We start from the raw sequence: 25147 nt of genomic DNA, 5'->3' as shown, positions 1-25147 counted from the left end.
CTACTCTGCAGTCGGGGCAGGCTGAATGTTTGCTGAACACATTTGAAAAACGAAGAGAGAAGATAATGGTCCTAATGAATGTGCAGGAGACAATAGCAACTCCAGTGGGAGGATTATAAGCTCATTATGGTTTAATATGATGATTGATCATCTCTGCCTGCCAGCATTATCCTAAGAATAGTGATGAAGGTCGGAGAGGCCCATGCCTGTCAGAGCTCAAGCTCAAGTCACCAGAAGATAGAAAATATACTTGTACATTACTCCTTTTTTCATTGTAAAATTCACACAAGTGGCCCCACACCCTAACTTTTTCCATAAACTGTCCTCCATGCCCCCAGCCTGCCTCACTGCTCTACAATTTCTCAGCCCTGGATTGTTCTTCCACAGATCTGTTCATCAACTCTGGCTTCTGACCCTCTTCTTAGTGACCCCACCCCATTCCCACCCCTTGAGAAAGTGACCACAGCTTCCACTATGGCAAGGGTTTAGGAAGGTCCGAAGGGCTCTTCAGTGGGTATTGGCAGGCACTCGGTTTAGGTGGAAGGCCCGGGACACCTCCCGATAGGCATTTCGAAGCAGGACATAAGGGAAACAGGACTCCAGCATGTCCAGGGTCAGGAAGGATGACTCCTCCACCACCTGGAAGAGATGGGGCCAAGAGATGAGAACCTCAGGTAGGGCATTTGTCTGTGATACCCTGTTCCTCTTTGCATAGTTCCCAGGCCCTCTGAGGCCCTGAGGTTACAAATGAACAGGGTTCCAAATCACACCCCCCTCTTCCTCCCTCACTTCGTTTGGCTCCAGGAAGGCAATGTGGCATATTCAGCTCCATTATCATTGACCCTGACCCCCTCATCAGGACTATGTGAAGGGCACAGAAGCAGAAGGCAGGAAAGAACCACTTTCCTAGTGGCAGCAAAACTCATTCTCTCCAAGTCTGGATGCTAAATCACATGTGGATGGGCAGCACACAGATGCAGGTAAAGATGTATAAAAGTGCTAATTACAAAGCTTTGCAGCGAGAGGAACAAACACCACTGCAGGCCACGGAAGAGGGGCCTGGAATTCACACGGGTCCTCTTGTGTTGGGCCTCAGTCTCCTCCCTCTCTCAGTACGGTGCTTGGGGAACAGTAAGGATGCTGCATAAAGGAGCAGGCATGATTAATTAGTTTAATTAGAAGCCCGCATGCTGTGGTAATCCCAGCAGCCCCCACAGCCAAGCAGGAAGATAGATCAAGATGCCTGGGTAAGAATGACAGTGGGGGTGAGGGTGAAGAGGGGAGGTGGGTGGACAGGGCATGTTCATGAAGAGCAGCATAGCCTAGTGTTGGACTGGAGGGTCCCCATCCCTGAGGAAGGGACAGGGTGTATTTCCTTCAGTGCCTTCCTTATCCAAGAGGTAATGAGACTAAAAACACACTCTGGAGAGGTGTCCCATATCCTCTGGCAATTCACACAGATGGGTTCTCCACAATATATCTGGTACTCCAAGTCCTGAAAATTCACTAAGGAAAGAGAATCTACCATATCTACTCTAACGTGTTTCTCTCTCTGAAGTCCTTTCAAGTTTTAAAATGTGTAAGATTTTCCTGTTCTCAAACACATGCACACACAACAGCTGCAAAAGAGCAGAAACTGCAGGCTGAAGGAAGGGAAATCTGCTGGTAAAACTGTAGCCCTGATGACAGGTTAAATATCAAAGAATTTCTTGCTAGGCAAGACTTTCAGACACTCAGCCGGGAAAGAGATGAGCTGTCTTCTCCAAGGTGCTACCCTCAGGTACAGGGAAATGAATAATGACTTCAAGTGAATCCACTGGCCCAAGACTTTCTATTCTCCATGAAGCACAAGAAAATAACAGGGCTCCCAAGTAACAGAAGTTTACGGGAGTGGAAACAGCCCTAGAGTGATGACCAAGAAACTTGGGTTCTAGTCCCAAATCTGCCATCTATTTTAGGGGAGACCTTGACTGTCATCTTTCCCTCCCTATTCCTCAGTTTGCTCATCTATGACTTATAAGTACTGGACTAATTGCCAGGATCTGGCCTGGTTCTGGCATCTAGGATTCCATGATTCTGTAAGAGCCGTGTCTTTCCCCAGGAAACCTGTACCAGGAACAGACTGGCAACACTGAGGCATGGCCCAGGCTTGACAGCCAAAACAGACCCTGGGGACAGAAGTGCTGGCCAGAATTTGAGGCTACATGAGTAGCCTCTCAACTCAGAATACAGCTCCTTCACCTTCAGTCATTTCTAGTTTCTCAATGGAAACATTTGCATTTAAATTGCTTTGCAGCAACTAGTCCCTCTAGTTTCCCCCTCCAACAAAAAGTGCCGGATCCTAGCTCTGTTCCTGTCACTCTGTTGGCCTCATTGGAAGGCCACAGGGGCAAACACTTCCCACATTTTGGGGTGTTGGAAGGGGTCTAAGCAGAAGGAGGTAAGAATACAGGGGGGTAATACAGAATCACCTCCAGCCTGACAGGGGTGAAAACTACCTGAGGAAGTGAAGAGTCATGCCAAAATCATCCAGAACCTAAAATGAGCAGCAGACAGTGGGAACTAACATTTGCTCAGCATCTACTACGTACTAGGGACTTTCACACATATCTTATGAATTCTAACCACTCTACCACAAGGATTATTACCCACTTTTATGGACAGAGAGCTGAAGTCTCAGAAGGACTCATTGCCTTGCCAAGGCCAAGCTGCTGCTCTATGTATTGTGCCCCACAGAGCCCACCACCACGGGCACTGCCCTCACTCTGCCCTCATCTACCTCCTCTGCCCTCCTGCCTCACCACACACATCCCACACAAACACATCCCCCCCCATGTCCATTCTCCTCTCTATCATAATCCTTAACCAGCCCAGCCTAGGCCTTTTTCTAGCTGGAGAAACTAAGGCATAAATACCACTCAGTGCCTGTGTATTTCAAGGAGACCTGGAGGAGTCCCAGGAATCCCTGGCCCCTAGCATTTCTGGGCCTGGGACAAGAATACAGATGGAGGTCCACATATCATATGACTAATTAAATCAAGCTAATTAACTAGTATATTCTAGCTTTCAACCTTCACAATGCTCCTTTGTAGGCTTATGGAAGCCCAGGTTTGAATTAAGAATTTTTGGACTCCTCCAAGTTCTGCACCAGAACAGGGTGAAGGGAAAAAACAAGCTTCCAGCCCAGTCCCTCTTCTCCTCCCACCCTCAGTTAGAGGGATTTTGTGTGTACTTGTAGACTTCCTTATCTGCATATCTAAACTCCAGCCATATGTCCCTTGGGCACTAGAGATACATCCACCAGTAGGACGGTCCGCCTCAGTAGGAAGAAGTTTAACACAGGCCCTACAAGTGGGCTGAAGCTGCTTAGCAAAGTATTCTGGGGCCCCAGATACCTCTCGTATGGGCCTCAAGGTGGCGTACAGGCTCTACCCCTTCCCTTTGGCCAGAGGAGGGCCCCAGAATACTCTACTAGAGGAGGGCCCAAGGAGGGCCTTTCAAACACTGGGCCCAGGGCAAGAGCCCTTCCTGTCCATATCTAAGTGCATTACTAACATGGAGAATCAGAGCAAAAGAGTGAGTAAGAGTGTTGAAAAGGGAAACAGGGTCACGAGGAAAAAAACTTTCAAAGTTAACTGAGTCAGAGTTCCCAAAACTTTCTCCCAGAGTAGAGAGAAGCCCACAGCTTGGGAAGCAAGAAGAGACAGCAGGAACTGCCTGATTCACGGCCCACCAGGCTCCCTGCCTTACAGCTTTTTAGCTAAAATCCTTTCCCTGCTCTGAGCTCCCACCCCTCAACCTCTGAGTTCAGCTCTGTGTTATCCAGCACTCTTTTCATAGTACTCTTAAAGACAAGAAAGGCAGTGGTAGAAAATTGTCCAGTGAAACCAAACTTGTACTGGACAGGTAATTACCAAAAAGGGGCATAGCCGCCGTACCGGGTCAGACTCAGGAACATTGCAGGACACGGGCCCAGCCAGCTTAGGGGCCAGGAAGGCCCTGTCTTGCAGAAGTCCTTGAAGACTCTACTCTGGCATTATAGGACAAGTTTAGAATGTTAACCAGAATGTGAGAACTAGACTCAGAGGGTTATGCAGAATTAAGTCCTTCGTTAATGCTTTTGGGTGACGACAAGGGCAAGGATGCAAAGACCCTGAAGAGGAGTCTCCCTCTGGCCCTTCCACTCCCTGTTCTCAGACCAGCTGAAATAAGATACATACCAAGCGCATGAGCAGAGAAATGGATTCGCGATTTCTGGTTTTAAGCTTGTCAGTCTCCTGGCCCAGCTGCAAGAGGCTGACAGAGGCCACCTGTAAGGGAATTTGTAAAGCAGATTTTTATAGAGGTCAGTATCAAACAGCCTCAGGCTGCAGGAAGTTAAGAAAAGATCAAGGAGGAGAGTTAAGAAGTGCTAGAATATTCCTGAAGACTCAGGGTGAAAAAGTGGCAAATCTCCTAGGTTTCAGAGATACATGCTGCCTGTAAGCCAGCCTGGATCTCATGGACCTCCCAGTACAGACAACAGGTTGCCAGGAGTGCTAGGGGGAGAGATTGCAAGGGGTAAGGAAACAACGTAGAGCAAAGGCAGGTGATGTATGTCAGGAGATTAACCTATCTCTTCCTAGGCAGCCTCCAGACACCACTGTCATCAGGCTGTTTACAACTGACTCCCCATCTGACTAGAGGCAGTGTTGAGCCTCTGATTTAGACACAGCGCTCATGGTACTCTCCAGTCAACTCCCAAATGGCTGTCATCTCCATCATCCCCAAACCCCCAGCGGGTCAAAGAAGAAACATGATTCATTGTATCACAGGCCCAGGTGACCTGCATTTAGCAAACAAAGAGGATAAAAGGGAAGGCAAGGGCAGGGGGATTCCCTTCTCACCCCTTCTCAGAGATCTGGTGTGAATCCTCTTTGCATTTAAGATGCTCAGAGCCAGGTCTATCTGGTTGGGTGCCTCAGCTTAAATAGAGACACTCTAACCAAGCTTATGATCCCTGACATGCACTTCTCAGGATGAGGGTATAATTCCTGAGAGAACAATATGATCTGCTGTGGCCATTGTAAGAACCAGACAGAGGCCCTGGTTCTTACAATGGGGCCATACTTTGCAAGAAATAAGCTCTCTGTTACTGAGAATGCTCAAGCAGGCAGAGGGGAATGGACCATGTATCAGAAGTATATGAACAAAATTCCTCCATGGAGGATGCAGAATGGAAAATTCTAGGGCCTATTCTATTCTGAGTTTTCCCAGAGGTAAAACTAAGATCCATGGTGAGAGTTACAGGGAGTCAAATTTTGGCTAAAATTTTTAACATTTTTTTCAAAGAAACTGGATATGACCTACAGTGGAATCTGCTGCCTAATTTTAAGTTCCAGGCCCTAGAAATCTAGACCATTGGTTCTAGTGAGATCCCCAGACAAGCACCATCAAGATTACCTGGGAACAGAAATGCATATTATTCAACCCCACCCTAATCTACTAAATTAGAAACTCTCCAGGTGATTCTGATATACATTAAAGTTTGAAAAGTAGTCATTGACCATTTGTCCGTACAGACTTAGAAAGGGCCTTAGAGATTATAAGACTCAGTGACTCTACAACTTTAATACGCATTTGATCTCCCAGAGGCCTTATTAAAAACACAGAGGCCTAGACTCACCCTACAATATTCTAACTCAGTAGGTCTGGTGTAAAGATCAGGAATCTGTATTTTAACAAGCTCCCCAGGATATTCTGATGCACACCAAGGTGCATGCATTCAGTTTAATCTGAATTCAGGGGTTCAGTTTAATCTTCCTGTTTTATTTATGAAAAAACCGAGGCCCCAAAAGCTTGGCACTTCAGAGGTCACACAACTACTTAATGGCAGATCCAAAACTAGAACTCAGATTTCCTGACTCTTTGTCCAATGATCTTTCCAAATATTCAAGCAGAGGCTGAAACACCAGCTGTTAGGAAATTTAGAAGAAACCCTTGCCTTTCATATAGTAGATTCTCATTCTTTACTGAATGAATTAGATGGGAAGTTAGACTCAAAAGCCCGTTCAACGATAATTGTCTACAGATTTAAGTCAAACCAGTTCCAGCCCTTTGCAGTCTTCCCTTCTTTATAACCTAGACCCACTCACCACCAGAAATTCCTTGAGGTGAGTTTCAATGTTCTTGTTGTACAGCGTGAAGAGGGCAGCAGACACCTGGATGATGGCTTTGGTCAAGCAATGAATATTGTTGTTGTAACCTAGGTTATTATTTATACAGATGGAGAGAAACAAAAGGAAATGACAAAGTAAGTCACTCCAGGATGACCCAAACTGGTAATTTCTCATGTTATCAGGCTAAGCCACCAGTATTTGACACCAAAAGGATGAGAAGGCATTTTGGGATTAGAGGCATGATATTCCTATGAAATCTTATTGAAATCTAATTATGCATAGTTCATTCTCTCATTCTCAAGTGTGGTGTTCTGTTTTGTTTTGTTTCGTTTTGTTTTTAAGGGTAGGGGGTGTGTTTTTTTCCTTTTTTTTAAAGACAGGATCTTGGCCAGGCGCAGTGGCTCACACCTGTAATCCCGGCACTTTGGGACGCCGAGGCGGGTGGATCTCCTGAGGTCGGGAGTTCGAGACCAGCCTGACCAACACGGAGAAACCCCGTCTCTACTAAAAATACAAAATTAGCCTGGCATAGTGTCGCATGTCTGTAATCCCAGCTGCTTGGGAAGCTGAGGCAAGAGAATTGCTGGAACCTGGGAGGCAGAGATTGCAGTGAGCCGAGATCGCACCATTGCACTCCAGCCTGGGCAACAAGAGCAAAAACTCCGTCTCGGGTGGAAAAAAAAAGGGTCTTGCTCTGTCATCATGCTGGAGTGCAGTGGTGCAATCATGGGTCACTGCATCCTTGACCTCTTGGGTTCAAGCCATCCTCTTACCTCAGCCTCCCAGGTAGCTGGGACTACAGGCCACCATGCCTGGCTAGTTTATTTATTTTTGTAGAGACAGGGTTTCATCACATTGCCTAGGCTGGTCTTGAACTCATGGGCTCAAGTGATCTACCCACCTCACCTTGGCCTCCCAAAGTGCTAGGATTATAGGCGTGAGCCACCGTGCCCAGCCTTCAAGTGCTTTTTGAAATAGAACTTTACACCCAAGTCAGAAACCTATATTTTCCAGTGTCTCTGTCTCCTCTCTCTATCCCAGGACACTAACTTGAATAGCACTGGTCTCTCAAACCTACCCCTTACTTACCATCCTTCTCAATGCTATAAAAGGAAGAAGGGTCAGTGGCAAGGAATGGGAGGGAAACTGCCAGAAAGATCAAGAGCAGGCAGGCCACCTTATATTCCTCCTCAGGAGATGAAGTATCTGGTGAGAGGGAAAAAGGAAAAGAGGAAAAATGAATAAGGTCAGTAAACAGGAGTTATCTGTTACAGGGGTCCTACTTCACAGAATTGCTGTGAGGATCACACGAGAAAATATCTATGAAAGCACTTTATAAAGCCCTATGGGCAAGTTATTACTTAATTTTCCTGAAGAAACAGGACTAGCATCCACCTACAGTGAGCGGCCTGAGTCCAGTCCTGGAGGCCTCCCTGGTGACAGGGCAGAACTTTCAGCCAAGGGCTCTGCTGATGTACAATGCAACCCTAGGATGCCTGTCCACTGCCTGATGGAGTGGAGAGGCAGGAAGAAGAGGAAAGATTCTCGCCCACCTTGAGAGAAGAAGAAGGGTAAGTCTGGCCATTTTGAAAGGCCTTAATCCTAGCCCCTTGGTTCATCCTGTTCTGAGTGTGTATAGGTATGAATGCAATCAGAGGAAATGTGTAATGGAAAATATAAGTGTCAAGTGTGACATGGGAAGAAATTAACAGCGTCAAGTTGATTATGTGGAGGGAGAAAGCACAAAATCACTATGGGGAACTTGGGTGCTATACCACACAACTCACTATTTTGTATTGTTCTCTCATTGTTTCATTTGCATTAATCTTATTTTCCCAACCAGATAGTAAATGCCTTTGAGCACTTGCTGAGCACCAAGCAGACTCTCACTTAGTGCTTTTTAGCTGATTGGTAGATCAACTAGTTGAAACCTGAGGATAAATCTAAATTGACTATGTAAGTATTTTCTGAAGGTTAGGGTCCTTCCTTCGCTGTCAGCTTATATCCTCTGAATATATAATCTCAAATAAAGCCTTCTTTGACATTGACATTTTTCCAACCAAAATAAGGCCCAAGCCCTCCTTTCCCAAATCATGCCCCCTTTCCCCAATCTTACCAGCTTTCAGATTAGCAATGGCAGCCACCAAGGCTGGGTCAATGTCACAGCCCACACCTGCAGCAGATGCCAGCTCAAAGATACTCAGGGTCACCTGGAGAGAAGAAAACAGCATTCTAAAGAGGATTCGCAGGACATAACAGCTTGACAGAGGAATGCGTAGCCAGGACTTCTTAATCACAGGTTTGATTTTTTTAAAAGATACTTTTATATATACGTAGAGAAAGAGAGAGAGAGTCTCACTATGTTGTCCAGGCTGGTCTCAAACTCCTGGGCTCAAGAAATCCTCCTGCCTGAGCCTCCCAAAGTGCTAGGATTACAGGCATGAGCCACAATGCCTAGCTAATCACAGATTTTAAACTTTCTGGTTTATTATAATCTTTTCTATATATTCCCTTCATAGCTCTCCCTATCCTACAGGGGCGAAAAAAAAAAAACCTTTAGGACACCCCATAGTACAAATTTACTTTTTCAACTTCATTTTCCTAAATACTTCCTTCATTCGGTGCCGTCAGGATAATTTATTCACTGTCCCCAAACTACAACTTCCTCTCCCATACTCTGATTCAGGTGCTTCCCTCTTTCGAGGGTCCTTTTCTCTCCTCTATTTATATATATATATATATATATATGTTACATCCATCCCTTAGATCTCATCTTCTCTGTCAAGCCCTACCTGATTACTTCAGCCCAAACCCAGCTCTTCCCTCCTTAACGTCGGTACCACTGACTTAGCATTGATCACACACAGCATCTGGTGTTAGTTATCTTTTTAGATAGAATGCAAGACTCATCTCCTTATCTCCCCAAATAGATAGTTTTTTAAAACCTCATGGCATAGTGAAGGAAGAAAAAAGCTTTGGAGTGAGAGAGATCTGGGTTCAAGTCCTAGCAACACCACTTATTAAGTGTGTGACCTTGACTAAAAGTTACTTAACCTCTTTGATCCCTCGTTTTCCCATCTATAAAACTGGCGTAACATTTACCTTACATAGTTGTTGTGAAGATTAAATTAGACCACACGTGTAAAGCATCGACCCAAGTGACTAACAGAAGAAATGTGATGCCTTTCCATCCTCTTCCTTTATCTTAAAGCCAGGAGTTTTGCATTTCTCTTTATCTTCTCTAGTGTTTAACATAATGCTGAGCACATAGAAGGCATTCAATAAAGATTGATTGATTGATACCCGAATCTCTCATTGTACTTACAGTCAGGTTCCCAGGACACAGCCCCAAGCCCCTACTCCCATACTAAGTCTCTAGACCTCTTTTTAGATGTAAAAAAAAATGTTTTCTGAAAGAACAAGGATAATTGTTTTAATACTGGACAACTAACTACCTCATGCAAGTAAATCCACAGACTGGCCAGAGGGATGGCTCATGAAGGTGGGCGGATCACTTGAGTCCAGGAGTTGGAGAAAAGCCTGGCCAACCTGGTGAAACCCTGTCTTTACTAAAAATACAAAAATTCGCCAGGTGTGGTGGCATGAACCTGTAGTTCCAGGAGGAACTTGGGAGGCTGATGCATGAGAATTGCCTGAACCAGGAGGTAGAGGTTGCAGTGAGCTGAGATCCCACCACTGCACTCCAGCCTGGGCAACACAGCAAGACTCTGTCTCAAGAAAAAAAAAAGAATCCCACAGACATAACAACATACACACACTTTGCCTGTGGTACTGACACAGAAGCCAAATCTTTGCCACCTTCTGTTCTGCCCTTATTTAAATCCCCTACTGCCTAAATGACCATTTGTGGAACCATGGCCTCTGAGATAAGGAACCTGGTTCATGAGGTTTTCTGGGGGAAGAAAGGGATGGTTGAAGGGATTTTATTTTTTCTTCTTCTAATCTTCTTGCTCCTCTGAGGCAGTAACAGCATCTCTGATGGACAGGCCATCCTCCCTCTCTGCCCCTACCTGCTTATTTTCACAGGCAGGCAGAGCCTAAAGATTGGAACTACCCAGGAGATATCAGCTAGACAAGCTCCTGACAGCCTAGAGCATTTGGACCAACATCAGCAGCTGCCAGAAATCCAGGCTCAGCTTAAAATCAAAGATCTTTCAAGAGGGGCAGCTCTCCCAGTGAAACACTGCCCCCATAGTCACTTGCCCCTCATGATTTTGGGACGATATAGGGGGAAATTTCACAATTCTTTCGATCTCAAAGTAAGGAAGATTTTCTTAACACATAACTTTAATTCTTCCTGCTAACCAGTTTCCTCTTTTCACAGACCACTCTCCGTTAAAGGAATCAATTATAAGAGAAGGAGCCTGCCCTATGCATTTGAAGGATTCTATTCCTAGGCTTTAGCTGTATTTCCTGCCATAGCATACTTCTTAGTTCCAGATGATTCAAAAGACAAGATGACTCAAAAGTGGGAGATGGGTGGGAAATGGATGCTTAACTTATATTGCCTGCGGAAGCCCTTCTTCCTCTCACCATCTCCTGTAGTAAATGGGGGTCTGAGACAGGTGATACAGACATAGAGGAACCAGAAAGCTTAACAATGGGAGGAAAAGAAAAGACTGAGGGCAGGCAGGGTGGGTAGGAATGAAAGGAACAAATCTTCCTACAAACAGTACCTAACCTCAAGACTAAAGAGCGGACTTGTTTGCACGTAGTTTACCTAATTTGCACAGTGCTCATGTCAGGGGAAAACCTACAGATACTACCCCAGGTCTTACCCCTTCCCCTCCAGTAATGTCTCCCCAACCCTCACGGTGTCTCCCAGCCTCCCACTTCTCTCCATCCCCCTACGTCTTACCAGCTCTGCTCTTTCTCTCCAAGAATATTCATCTGACCAGTTTTCCTACTCGAACCCTCGCCCTTATCCCTGTGGTATTCTTCAGAACGCGCTCTCCCTTACAAGATCCTAGCTACCTCCTCTTCAACAACAAAAGTCTCCTAATTAGATTCTACTTTGCACTCCCCCATACCTTGATGTCTGTGTCTGGAGTGACAAACTCCTTCAAGCACTCAATGGGACCCATAAGAAATGGGCAGTGGGAGGAGAAAACCTGAAGGAAAGAGAAGATAAATGAGTCCACAAGACCATGACCAGTGCCTTCAAAAATAGGTAGAAATTAAAAAAAGGAGGGGCACTCAACTTACATAAGAACCTAGCCAGCTTTCCAAGCCATCCCTCTCCTTATGCCTCTAGGTTTCCTAAGCTCATTTATTCCCAGGGATCTTCTAGGATCTCTGCCAAATTACGCTCCCTCTTCTCAATGCTCACCAACCCCTTCTGAAGCAGAAGTTAAAACTGATTCCTGCAATACTTCCACAATTTCTCACACAAATCCTACCCGCAGAAGTATCTGTTACTCTGTGACAGACCCCTCCCCACCAACTCACCTCCCGAAGTCCCTCTTGGGCCATGGCCCTGAAACTGAGGATAACCCCAATGATGGTCATGCGCTTTAGCACATTTTCAGCCCCTGAGGAGAAAGAAGGGTGTTAGAAAAGAGAATTTAGGACATTGGTGATGGTTTTGATTCTACAGACCCAGCCTAGCCTCCAGATTCCTGAAAACCCCTGCCATCTGCAATGTGATTCCACAGCTTCTTCTCACTGTAGGGGAAGAGGACGCTTACCTGTCAGCTGGGGCAGCAGAGAAGCCATCAAGTCCGGCTTGCTAAAGTTGGATCTGATCTGAACAAGTATGTCCATGTTTTCCACCACCAGCTTCTGCAGCCCAGGAACACAGAGACATTAAGCAGGAAAATAAGAGACCAATGTTACATCTCCCCCCACGCCCAGTCTCCTATACCCACCCTCTTGTAGGACCTTTTTCCCAGGGGCTTGTTTCCATAGTACCTTCAGCTCCACAATCTGAGAGGTCACATGCCACATCAGGTTTTCACTCAGGAACTTCATGCCATAGGGGCCCAGGAGTTCAGCCAAGGCCCGCATCTCTGGAACAGAGTTAGAGAGGCCCCAGATGGGACTCAGAAGGCACTGGAGTATTTGTACAACAGCTATAGGGTAATTTGAACATTTAAAATGTTTTCCAGCTGGGAAAATTGGCTAGCCATAAGTAGAAAGCTGAAACTGGATCCTTTCCTTACTCCTTATACAAAAATTAATTCAAGATGGATTAGAGACTTAAATGTTAGACCTAATACCATAAAAACCCTAGAAGAAAACCTAGGTAATACCATTCAGGACATAGGCATGGGCAAGGACTTCATGTCTAAAACACCAAAAGCAACGGCAACAAAAGCCAAAATTGACAAATGGGATCTAATTAAACTAAAGAGCTTCTGCACAGCAAAAGAAACTACCATCAGAGTGAACAGGCAACCTACAGAATGGGAGAAAATTTTTGCAATCTACTCATCTGACAAAGGGCTAATATCCAGAACCTACAAAGAACTCAAACAAATTTACAAGAAAAAACAAACAACCCCATCAAAAAGTGGGCAAAGGATATGAACAGACATTTCTCAAAAGAAGACATTCATACAGCCAAGACACATGAAAAAATGCTCATCATCACTGGCCATCAGAGAAATGCAAATCAAAACCACAATGAGATACCATCTCAAACCAGTTAGAATGGCAATCATTAAAAAGTCAGGAAACAACAGGTGCTGGAGAGGATGTGGAGAAATAGGAACACTTTTACACTGTTGGTGGGATTGTAAACTAGTTCAACCATTATGGAAAACAGTATGGCAATTCCTCAAGGATCTAGAACTAGAAGTACCATATGACCCAGCCATCCCATTACTGGGTATATACCCAAAGGATTATAAATCATGCTGCTATAAAGACACATACACACGTATGTTTATTGCGGCACTATTCACAATAGCAAAGACTTGGAATCAACCCAAATGTCCATCAGTGACAGACTGGATTAAGAAAATGTGGCACATATACACCATGGAATACTATGCAGCCATCAAAAAGGATGAGTTTGTGTCCTTTGTAGGGACATGGATGCAGCTGGAAACCATCATTCTCAGCAAACTATCACAAGAACAGAAAACCAAACACCGCATGTTCTCACTCATAGGTGGGAACTGAGCAATGAGATCACTTGGACTCGGGAAGGGGAACATCACACACCGGGGCCTATCATGGGGAGGGGGGAGGGATTGCATTGGGAGTTATACCTGATGTAAATGACGAGTTGATGGGTGCTGACGAGTTGATGGGTGCAGCACACCAACATGGCACAAGTATACATATGTAACAAACCTGTACGTTATGCACATGTACCCTAAAACTTAAAGTATAATAATAATAATAATTAATTAATAAATAAATAAATAAAATGTTTTCCAGCAAGAAAAGAAAATGAGGAGTCAAGGAGCAAAAATGGCCTAAAATCCTACATTCAACTGCCAAGTCTGGCAAGTCCATGGGACATTTACCCTCTCTCCACCGGTACTCACACCAAGGCTTACCACAAATGATAACTAATTACTTCACTTTCCTATGAGAATCTACACTTTCCCACGTCCCTTTACATGACACTTGGGTTTTACTCTTGCTGTACTAGCTATACTAGTTTTATTAGATGTAAGACCTTAAGTCATTGAACCTCTCTGAGCCTGGTTTACTTCTCTGTAAAATGAGGATATGAATATCTGCCATGAACAACTAACAGAATTGATGTGAGAGTAAATAAGATACATTATAAAAGCTTTGGAAAATATATGGATAAGGGATTATTATGATGATGTTATGAGTCCTCTGAAGCATGTGGCATAGGAAGGATCATCATGGTTTTACAGACAAGGGTGTTAAGTGCTTGTCCAAGGCCACTTAACCACATCAGGGGCTGGTACTGGAAGCCTAGTGCAATGTCTTACTGCCCCTTACTGCATCCCAGCAGATACAACTATTTCCTCATCTAAGATCTGATGTTTTTTGTATGTTTTCCCCTTTACTTCCCTTACTTAGTGTCGCACTGTCCAAATTTTCCTCTCCTTGAGCTACCTTTTCTCTTTTCATAATCAACACACATCCCCCAGAGTCTCAGTTCTTTATTCCTTTAAATCCTTCTTTTCTCTAGTCAGTCCCAGTGCTTTATCCCTTGCCACCCAGCCTGCTCTGGCCCTTTGTGAATTAAATAAAACCTGCCTGGGGAAATCCCATGGTAGAAACACTAGTGACAAATCCAGATAGGCAGGAGCTCTAGCTATGATCTCTGGCTATGGGCCATCCCAGCAGGGAAAACCATGAAAGACCAGAAGTAACAACAACAAGAGATCAGTAGAAGAAAGGCAAGTTTAATATTGCTCATAAGAGTTCAGAGAGAAATCGAAGTCAAGGCTCCACACTCAAGTCTTTCAAGGCAGGACCGGTGATCTCCACCTCCATCAATGACAGAGGAAACGGAACTGGTCACAGCCACTGACACAGAGCCTTGTCCACCATAGATATTAGACATTTTTAGAGTCAACCTGTTTTAATAGGAAGAACTGAGCTGAGAACTATGAAGGGATTTCCTGGCCAATCAACTTGGATAATGCCACAATGGCTGACAGAGAGCAATAAGAGCTGAATCGCCCTCTGGAGCTGATGGAGAGGAGACACACTGATCTACCAGTTTGGATCTGCCAAAGCTCCTTACTCCAGTCTTCTCTACCCTCAGCTAGCAACCCTAGGGCATCCTTCTCTTTCCATCTATCTATTTTTGCAGTAGCATTGCCCCATCACTATGGCAACCCAGGGAAATTGGGGTGGGGGTGGTAGAAGGGGGAATCAGCATTACCTCCTGCTGCTTGTCATTTGTCAGCAAGACCTAAAGCTGATTTTAGAGGCTGCCTACAGTTTGTGGGTAGAGTTGATGAGAAGGGGACATCTGAAACCTGCAGCAGGTAAAGCGTAGGGTCAGCTTACTGATGGAGGCGGGATGATGGGAAGGAGGCAGAACTGGAAAACAGAACTGTGTACTTTGGCTTTCTTAGCACCCCCCAAAGAAGAAGACCAGAGAGGACAGCATCACTGGAACATCTTCTCCCTGTCCCAGATACTACACAGCATCCCTGATTTATATGGAGGTGAGAGGAAGGAGAAAGAAGTAGGATAGTTCATGAATTACTTGGTAGAAACAAATCTATTAAAAAGGATCTGTATGGTTTCAAACCCTCTTGAGAAAGGGAACGGCTTCCCATCTCATTCACTACACACTCCTTACCTGCCTCCCCCTGAGACACAAAAGCACTTCTAGACACTGGAAGGCAGCACTGTACAGCGCTTAAGCCCCCAGGTCCTGGAGTTTGACTGCCTGGAGTTGAACTCCCAGTCCTACTATTTATGAATGTGTGGACTTAGGCAAGTTCCTTAAACTCTCTGTGTCCCAGTGTCCTCATCTGAAAAATGGGAATAAGTGTATCTATTATACCTCAAGGCCGTTATGAGGATTAATTGAGTTAATATGCATAAACACTTAGAACTTAGCCCACAATAAATGCCATGTATCATCTCATCATCGTTATTATTAAACATCAGCAATTCAAACACTGACTAAAACTCTAAAATATATCCCTAAAGAATAAGATGTCGGCTGGGCGCAGTGGCTCATGCCTGTAATCCCAGAACTTTGGGAGGCTGAGGCGGGCAGATCATGAGGTCAGGAAATCAAGACCATCCTGGCTAACATGGTGAAAACCCATCTCTACTGAAAAAATATATATGTAAAAAATTAGCTGGGTATGGTGGCAGGTGCCTGTAGTCCCAGCTATTCGGGAGGCTGAGGCAGGAGAATCGCTTGAACCTGGGAGGCAGAGGTTGCAGTGAGCCAAGATCATGCCACTGCACTCCACCCTGGGCGACAGAGCAAGACTCCATCTCAAAAAAAAAAAAAAAAGAAGAAGAAGAAGAACATGTCATGACAGCAGACCACTGTTTAATAATTCCAAACAGGAGAATGTCCTTCTTACACTTTATCCCTTACCCTTTACTATTAGGTTGGTGCAAAAGTAATTTTTGCAATTACTTTTCACTGCAAAAACCACAGTTACTTTTGCATCAACCTAAATACATGTCCTAGTCTTTTATTCTCTGTGCATTGAGGGAAGGGCTCAGCTCCTTGAAAAGAAGACCAAGCCCTGGGCTCACCAGAGATGTCAGAGAACTCCTCTGCACTGAAGTTCTGCTCCCCTTCTCTGGGCAGGCTGACGAAGGCTTGCATGGCTGGGGAGAAGATGATGGTCCCACTGCTTGCCTGTCTAAGCAGACTTTCCAGGTACCTACAGGGTTGGCCAAGAAAGCACAGATTAGGGTCCAATCCCCTCTCCCTACCACCACTCCCTACTACTACCACTGAGCTCAGAAAGAAAAACTCTGCAAAAGACTGGGGTAGGGAGAAGAAACTCAAAGATGACGGTACAGTGTTCTAATTAACACCCCAAGCTGTTGGATCGAAAACAACTGGCAGTACTGGAATTCCACTTCACCTCTAACCTAGAGGGTATTTTGCTATACTGTCAAACACAATAGCATGCACTCCCCTCCCTCAACCACTGCTCTTTCCAACAGCCGTATTCCCCTCACCCTTACCCTCTGTCAGGTAAGACAGGCTCAACCTGGCAAGAAAAAAAGTCACTACTTAATTATACTCCTTTGAAATATACTCTCAAACCTCCTGGGCAAAGAGGTACCCTGTGAGCACAGGTCATCAGTCTTCAAATAGTTCCTCCTGACCTCTAGGCAAACTTAAAGGAGCTGGGCTACAGCCAATGTGGGTACAGGAGGGCTTCACCAACACACCTCTTCCAGGCACTTGCTGTGGGTCTGTATCTAACAGACATCACAAGCTAACCGCCAGTGGGTCAAACCCAGTCGAACTTTTTTTTTTTTCCTTTGAATTTATGCTGAAAACAGTTGACAGGGGAAGAGGGGTTGAATCACCTTCTCTGGTATCTATGGAAAATTCTTTTTTTTTTTTTTTTTTTTTTTTTTTTTTTGAGACGGAGTCTCATGCTGTTGCCCAGGCTGGAGTGCAGTGGCGCGATCTCGGCTCACTGCAAGCTCCGCCTCCCGGGTTCCCGCCATTCTCCTGCCTCAGCCTCCTGAGTAGCTGGGACTACAGGCGCCCGCCACCGCGCCCGGCTAATTTTTTGTATTTTTAGTAGAGACGGGGTTTCACTGTGGTCTCGATCTCCTGACCTTGTGATCCGCCCGCCTCGGCCTCCCAAAGTGCTGGGATTACAGGCTTGAGCCACTGCGCCCGGCCGGAAAATTCTTTGTCAAAATTTTGAAACAGATTTTTATGTAAAAAATAGGGATTTAGCAGGGCAGCAATCAGGTGGAGCTAAGTGGTGGCCGTCCCCTTTAGAGGGGTTATTCCCTCTCCAACTCCTCAAAATCACTGCCTGGCCCACGTGGCACATCCGTTTACCTTTCCTGCCTGGCCCCAGTTGGCATGCGCATTTGCAAACTTGTGTCCCCTTGTTCTAGGGGGTTCTTCTTTGCAGCCCGTCGCCTACTGAGCTGATTTTGGGTTAAGAGCGCCACCCAGTGGCTTGGGGAGGTAGGAATCCAGCTCCTTTCCTTAACATGTCAAAGGAAACATGCTGATTTCTACGTTCTCCAGTTGCCGGGAGGAGGCCCCCTTCTCTAGTGAGAACAGCAGTCACATCTGGGGACGAGGAGACGTTCCAGAGAGATGGTAGTAGGCAGATGATTTTCAGAAGGAGAAGTGAGGGCAAAAAGAGAAATAAGAGAACTTTGGAAAGAGGAAGAGAGATCACTTGAAACTGAAACAGTAAGAATCCAAAAAAGAAAGGTTAAGAACTGGATATTAGAGGAAAAAGGTCAAATAACTTCAGGGTAAGCCGAAGGATGTTCCAGTGAAGGTGAGAAGGAAACTTAGTGGTGGACAGAAGGGGATCTGGGCTTGTCTCAAGTTGTCTCAAGCTATTGCTCCATTCCTCAAGGAGAAGCAACCCTCCATTTAGGGGTCTATGACCCTGGGAGCTAAAATGCTCAGGCCCTGAGGTCCTACTGTGTAAAGGAAAAAGTGTCAACACAAAGTAAGGCAGGGGGAAAGCCTAAGCAATATTGACCAGTTTGTGTAGAGAGTGGTGATTGTCTGCTCCCCGCAGGAATCCAGTGGTTGTGTCTGCTGCAGGAGGGCGTTGCGGATGACTCTGGAAGCATCTGCACCCAAAAACTGGGCCAGTGACTGTATGAAACCAATGTATGCTTTGACTCCTGCCAACAGCTCAGAAGGCCGTACGATCTCCTGGGTCGTGGCGTTGTAGCCAGCCAGCCACACAATGGCTCTAGATGATTAAAAAAAAAAAATTAGAATTACAATCATAATGATAAATACAGTAACAATTGTTGAGTGTATATTGTCTTTCAGGTGCTGTGCTAGGATTTTACTACACATATTATCTCATTTAAACCTCATAGCAACCTAATGAGCTAGGGACAGTTATTATCCTCATTTTTATAGATGAGGAAACTGAGACACAGAGATAATAAATCATTGCTGAAGACCACACAGCTGGCAGTGGCCGAGCTGGGACTTGATTCCAGTAACATTTGATCTGTAATTACTATGCTTTTCTTCCTCCTCTGGAGAAATAGTTCAGGTAGTAAAAGACCTGGGCTCTCTAATTCCATCTGACTCTACCTGAGAGTTCACACCCTCTGCATTCTCAGTGCCAGTATTTATCTTTTCTCCTTGAAAAGAATTAGTTCTAATCACTGTCAGAAATAGAAAAACATGCTTAGAAATCCTTGGAAGTATATTATAATCCCAAGTAGCCATGGCATGCCAGGGCTGAATAGAGATCATGCGTGGCTGGCATGCAGCTATAGGCAACATTAGAGAGGGAAGAATAACCATCCACACTATATTATTGTAGGGGCACACCAGCAAGACCCCTCACCACTGGACCCCCAACTCCTTTCAAAATACCTTCCCCAGGTATCTGAGATTTCACAATTAGAGTCAGTCCTCTGACTAAGGACTTTTTCCTTGTTAAAATGTGAACCACAGAGGAAAGAGGTAGTTTTTTGTTTGTTTCGTGTTTTTTGGCAAAATGCTTATGGCAGGGGAGATGATGGGAAAGGGGGGGCTGGTCTGTTCCACAAATGAAAGGGAAAAGACTCTCAAGTACCACTTGAGGGAAAAATAATACAGAAGGGACAGACTAAGGGAAAGGCTAATCTAATTTAGAGTTAACACTGAGGCCAAACCTCTAGGCCAACGGTAGGGCATTGGGAACAATGATGTCAGTGAAGCAAGTATCAGAGATTATCGGGTAAAACTTGAATATCACACTCATGCTGCTCTAGGGCATGGAAACCACCACCAGCATCTGAAGGCTTGCACATGGGCCATTATCAAACTGTCATCTTCCTGACACTGTGTATGCAACTGAGACACTTTCTTCCTTATAGTTAATGTGTATGTAATGAAAACAAACTAATTTAACTTCACCCAAGCAAAAACCTAACTGAAAAACAAATTTGCTTCTCTGACAATCAAAACATAGACTCATAACTGGTTTCCCTGCTTCTGTCCTTGCCCCCACTAATGCAGCCAGAGTAAAATACTAGTCAAGTCTAATTATTACAGCTTTGCACAAAACCTGCCAAGGCTCCCCATCTCCCATCTCACTCAGAATAAAAGCCGAAGTCCTTACAATGACATGTAAGCGCATATACAATCTGTGACTTTTCTGACCTCCCTCACGTCACATCCTACCAGTCTCTCCCAGGCTCATAGTACTGCAGACACACTCTCTTCCTCCATGTCCACTGAACCTAGAAGACATGTTCAAACCTCAGAGCCTTCGCACTTGCTGTTTCCTCTACCTAGAATGCTCTTTCCCCAGTAGTCACATGCCTGGCTTTCTCAGTGTCCTCACAGGTTTACTCAAATGTTACTTTCTCAAGGAGGCCTTTCCTGGCCACTCCATCTAAAACTGCAACACCCACTTCTGCCACCACCACCACCACCACCACCAGCACACATACTTCCTATCTCCCTTTCCCACTTTATTTTTATTTATTTATTTATTTTTCTTTTGAGAGGGAGTCTCGCTCTGTCGCCCAGGCTGGAGGGCAGTGGCCGGATCTCAGCTCACTGCAAGCTCCGCCTCCCAGGTTTACGCCATTCTCCTGCCTCAGCCTCCCGAGTAGCTGGGACTACAGATGCCCGCCACCTCGCCCGGCTAGTTTTTTGTATTTTTTTTAGTAGAGACGGGGTTTCACCGTGTTAACCAGGATGGTCTTGATCTCCTGACCTCGTGATCCGCCCGTCTCGGCCTCCCAAAGTGCTGGATTACAGGCTTGAGCCACCGCGCCCGGCCTCCCGCTTTATTTTTCTGCTTGGCCCTTATCACTACCTAATCTACTATGTATTCTGCTTTCTTATTTTGTTTATCTATCTTCCCCACTAGAAGTAAGCATGGAGGCAGAGGTTTTGATTTGTTTCATATATTGCTGTATAAACAGCTTTTAGAATACTGCTGACACACAGCAGGTGTTCAATAAATATTTGTTGAATGAATGAATAAGCTACACACTCCAAAACAAAACACAGAAGGGTTGAGGCTTATTCATAATAATTCTTCCTCCCATTCGCCTACTTGCGGACTGTAGTGCCCAATTCCAGTGTAAGGGGTGTGCCTCTTACTTTCCGGGGCAATGGAGTGAGGGTCAAAGTGGAGGCAAGGGATGTATTTTATTAAAGCCTAACATATGTCAGGAACTTTGCAAATCTCAATTACGGGTAATTCTCAATTATCCATAAGTAAGGTAAATACCACTATCCTTGCTTTACAAGGAAGGAAACTGGTCAAATAAGTTGGATGATCTGCTCCAATGTCTTAGCTAATGACCAGGTTGTCAACGCAGGTCTGCTCACTGCAAAGGCCTTGCTCATTCTACTAAACCAGTGGTTTCGATTCTGGGTGTTCATCAAAACCACCTATAGAGGTTTGGGGTTCCTTTTGTTTGCTTTTAATAGAGATGCTTGGAACCTATGCTAGACTGACTGCATCAGCATCTCCACCGTGTAGCATGACCACCAGGATGAATGTAACGGGACCCAACTTTGAGCACCCCCACACTACACATAGAGGTAGATGGTACAGTATGAGGACTACCGTCCAAACAGAGGGCAAGGAAAGAGTGATACCTGTTGAGTCTGGCCTCCAGGTGGCTGCTGAGGTACTCAGAAGGGAAGAGAGTATGTTCAAACACAGAGAAACTGTATACATGATTCATTGTCAGTGCCAGTTCTGTCAAGTTTAGGTGTAGCTTGTCCATGCTAGAAAGTAAAATAAGCCTGGATTACAGGTCTGGCACTGTCTGCTAATGTCTAGGAAGGATGTGTTGGGCTCATGACCCAGTTTCTAGGGATACTCAGCCTAGAAGAGTACACATTGATGTAGACCTCAAAGGCAAAGGAGGAAATTCACATTGAAGTGCTTTTCTGTGCCCCTCATTCCCCACCACGACTTGCGCTCTTTTTTTCTGTGTCACCTTCCCTCTTTCCTTTCCTGCCTTCTTTGATGCAGTACCCAGCTGGCCGTCTAGGGCCCAGGTCCTCACTTGGTAACAATGCTGCGGTTCTTTCGGTGACTCTCAGCTCCTGGCTTGTCCCTCTCAGGCTCTCCTTTCCTGGGAGTCTGCCTCTGCTTCACGGTTTTCTTGTTCTTGGCTTTGCTGATTGTAGTGGCACAGTGCTTAGGTAGGAGCTTCAGAAACAAACACAGGTACATGGAGAAAGGAGATTTGTTGCTAAAACGGCGTCTGACAGTTATAAAAAAGTTGTTGTCCATTGTTGTCTGTTATTTTATTTTTCTGCCTTCCTCTCTCTTTCCTTCCACGCATCTCTTTCTTTAATGGGGGCCTATTCAGAATGGGCTTACCCCTTTCAGTTTTCATAAATATTTCTGCGTGTACAGGCTCTAAGTCTCAAGATGGCAGTGTCTTTCAGGGATCAGAGCCTCAGTCCCATACCCACATCCTGAGAGAGCCTTTCTTAATGGAAAAACTCAAGTATAAAGAACAAGATCTAAAAGTCCCACTCAATTGTGCTTTGCAGGGTCTTCCAACATAGGAAAACAGTTATTTTTTACTAGATGGAACAATCATCTCACGTGCTACATCCCTTCCTATTCTATCTCATGAGACAATTACCCACACCACCACAGCTCTCCAAAGATTTGGAGTTCACAATGTGGCCAGCATTGTCTTTCCACTTTTTTTTAATATCATATTTCTTGCTAATTAGCTTAAACATCAACCCGGCATCTCTTGTCTTCACTCAGACATCCCACTCAGACATCTCCTTCAAAGTGACTGGAATTCTCTCCATTTACTCTAGAGCTGCTGAGCATGAGCAGGTCATATCTGGAAGCTCCTCAGCTGAAATCACTCTGAGAGCAGCATAAGAGTCACACGAGGAAACCAGTTTTGTTACTTTATAGTCACGCCTTCTTTTTTTAAATCCAAACTCTTGGCTGTTTCAAAAAAATCAAGTCCACCTTGATGGAAAAAGATGTGTCAACCCTGAGATTATGCAAAAGATTATCTGTCTGTAGTAGATTCTGAAAGCAGTTCCAAAATATGTAATTCCACTAGTAATGGCAATGCCACTAATTATTTACTCAGAATGTTAACTTTAGAAAGCCTATACTCATTTAGTTGCAAAAGTTCTGGTATGTGTGAACATTACTCATGTCATGTTTTAGTCATCCCTGAGACAGCACTGAGCAAATCTTTTTACCAGTGTTCTTGCATGTAGCAGTTATTCATATTGACTGATGATCTCTTCTTGGCTTTCTCAGCCTTCTGGCTGAGATTAAGCATATTGAGTGATGAATATACCTGCAATTGTACTCATTTGCATATCTTCTTGCATTAATTATTTAAATTTCTTTCGAGCATGTATTTATACTCCCTTTTCTCTTAAACTGGGACATTTCTCAAGGGCAGGAATTGTGTACCTTCCTTCTGGGTCCCCACCCAAAAACCCAGCACAGGGCTTTGTGCTCAGTAAGTTCCAACTAATATAACAGGTAACATTTATTGAGTGCTGTATATCAAATATTAAATGTATTCTATTTAATCCTTATGACACTTCCATGAAGAAAGTATTTTTATCCCCATTGTATGTAATTTTCATATGAAAAATAAAAAGGTTAAGTAATAATGTAACTGTGCATCTGTATACACACACACACACACACACACACACACATACACACTCCCCTATACCAAGCCTGACTCAAACCCAGGAAAGGTGGGTAGTCTGGAAAACCCAAAAGACTCCAGGGTAACAGCAAAACAAGTTTCTCATTTTCAAATTTTCTGAAATTTAGGTTGAACTAATTATGATGAGGTGCTAAGAGTCAGTCAAGGGAGGAGAGGTGAAAAATAAGAAGAAAAAGGCAAGAAAGCAGCCTTGAAGATAAACACAGAAGAGGTGCCTCAAAATGTCCAGATAGCCACAGATTAGGATGCAGATAGACAGAAAGATGAGACAAGACAGGTGACCTGGGGGCCACTGTCCTTAGTATGTGTACTCAGGGCAAAGAGAGGAGGGGAAGTAAATTAGAAAGTTAACTCATCTCTCAGAACTCTTCAAGTGAGAGCACAGATTTCGTTAGAGTACAGCTGTTCAAATAAGAGTATTTTTAGACACCTCTATCCAGTCCTAAGGGAGGAAAGAATGAAGGGACTACACTAAGAAAAGAATTCTGCCATAAACTCAAGTACAGAAAGGCCCTAGCCGTACTTGAGAGAAAGAGTTACTGAGCTTGGCATCTGAGAGGGAAACAAAGTTAGATAGAGGAGAAGGCGCTGAGGGCCGGCAGAGGGGAGAGTGCAACAGAGAAGGCTGAGCCTACCTGCTCGCTCAGGTTTCGCTGCTCCGCACAGATCTCCAGGACGCAATTGCTGGTCTGCTTGGCCAACTCTTCCAGGAAGCAGTTGCAGTGGTGAAGACCATGGTTCTTCAGGTGGGGGTACTATGGGAAAGAGGGACCAAAGAAGAGACTGTCATCACCAGGATGGCCACTTCTTCCTCACAATACTGCTCTCATCCCTTGCCTGAATCTTACAGAAGATTCTTACCCATTCCTACAGAAGAAGAAACTGAGGCCCAGAGACAGGATACATTCTACATCAAGCTGAGATATTTAGGGACTTATATCATACATCTATGTTTATACCGTTTCTGGGACCAAAATCAATCCTTGGAACTGTGTTTTCAGTGATAAGGATGAGATGTGACTAGAAAGAGGACAGGGTCTGGAGTTCAGGATACCTACCTCCTCTGGGCACATCTCATGAGTGCAGTGGACAAAGTGAGCACAAATCAGGGGGAAAGCAATGGCATAACGCAACATGGTAGGTTCCTCCAAGGTCATGGCAAACATCTTCTCAAAGATACGGAGATGAAAGCTGCAGAGAAACGGGAAGACTTTAAATCAGGGTTTAGTCCTGTTATTAAAGTGGTGAGTAAAAAGTAAAGGAAAAGAAAAATAGAGTTTAAGAGCTAGTCCCTTTGAGGCGGAGAGAATGTTCATTCTTTCGAAAAACATTTACCGATATCTACCACTCCCTGCTTAATTTCCCTACCCTTAAGATAGAAGGGAACCCAAGAAACTTAATCCTTCCAGACTTTTATAAAGGACCCCAGGCAAGTTTAACGATAATCTTCTTCCCTTTCTTTGCACAAAATTTGCTATTCCTCCCTTAGAACCTTGGCATGATTTGGGCCATTCCCCCTAATTTGGAAGTCCTTCAGTAGTGTTAATTCACATTTCTCCCAAAATTTAACACTCAGGCTCCAGAAAATCTTCTCAAATTAATCCCATGAGACTGATCTTTCCTCAACCCATGTCCTCTCAACTTCATGTACTCTTTTACACTTTCTTACATTT

General features: G+C 44.7%; 1 protein-coding gene across 4 annotated transcripts in view; it reads right to left on the bottom strand.

Annotated features, from left to right (window-relative positions):
• Positions 1 to 113: 113 nt before the first annotated feature.
• The window catches only part of NCKAP1L (NCK associated protein 1 like), a 49098-nt gene continuing 24064 nt past the window's right edge, over positions 114 to 25147 (bottom strand). For all 4 annotated transcript variants that reach the window (XM_005571091.5, XM_045365406.3, XM_074007060.1 and 1 more), the window contains 15 exons: positions 24533 to 24665; positions 24110 to 24229; positions 21807 to 21952; positions 21391 to 21522; positions 18299 to 18517; positions 16350 to 16480; positions 12090 to 12187; positions 11867 to 11960; positions 11628 to 11710; positions 11210 to 11290; positions 8275 to 8368; positions 7248 to 7364; positions 6135 to 6244; positions 4221 to 4310; positions 114 to 639 (listed from right to left, as the gene is read on the bottom strand). In XM_005571091.5, coding sequence (XP_005571148.2) covers positions 508 to 639; positions 4221 to 4310; positions 6135 to 6244; positions 7248 to 7364; positions 8275 to 8368; positions 11210 to 11290; positions 11628 to 11710; positions 11867 to 11960; positions 12090 to 12187; positions 16350 to 16480; positions 18299 to 18517; positions 21391 to 21522; positions 21807 to 21952; positions 24110 to 24229; positions 24533 to 24665 — 1780 coding nt within the window. In that variant the 3' untranslated portion in view covers positions 114 to 507. The remainder of the gene's footprint in view (positions 640 to 4220; positions 4311 to 6134; positions 6245 to 7247; positions 7365 to 8274; positions 8369 to 11209; positions 11291 to 11627; positions 11711 to 11866; positions 11961 to 12089; positions 12188 to 16349; positions 16481 to 18298; positions 18518 to 21390; positions 21523 to 21806; positions 21953 to 24109; positions 24230 to 24532; positions 24666 to 25147) is intronic.

The sequence above is a fragment of the Macaca fascicularis genome, chromosome 11, assembly GCF_037993035.2.
Source record: "Macaca fascicularis isolate 582-1 chromosome 11, T2T-MFA8v1.1".
NCBI classification, from domain to species: Eukaryota; Metazoa; Chordata; class Mammalia; order Primates; family Cercopithecidae; genus Macaca; species Macaca fascicularis.
Note: the sequence above shows the minus strand (reverse complement) of the source record. Positions and strands in the feature narration are given on the sequence as shown.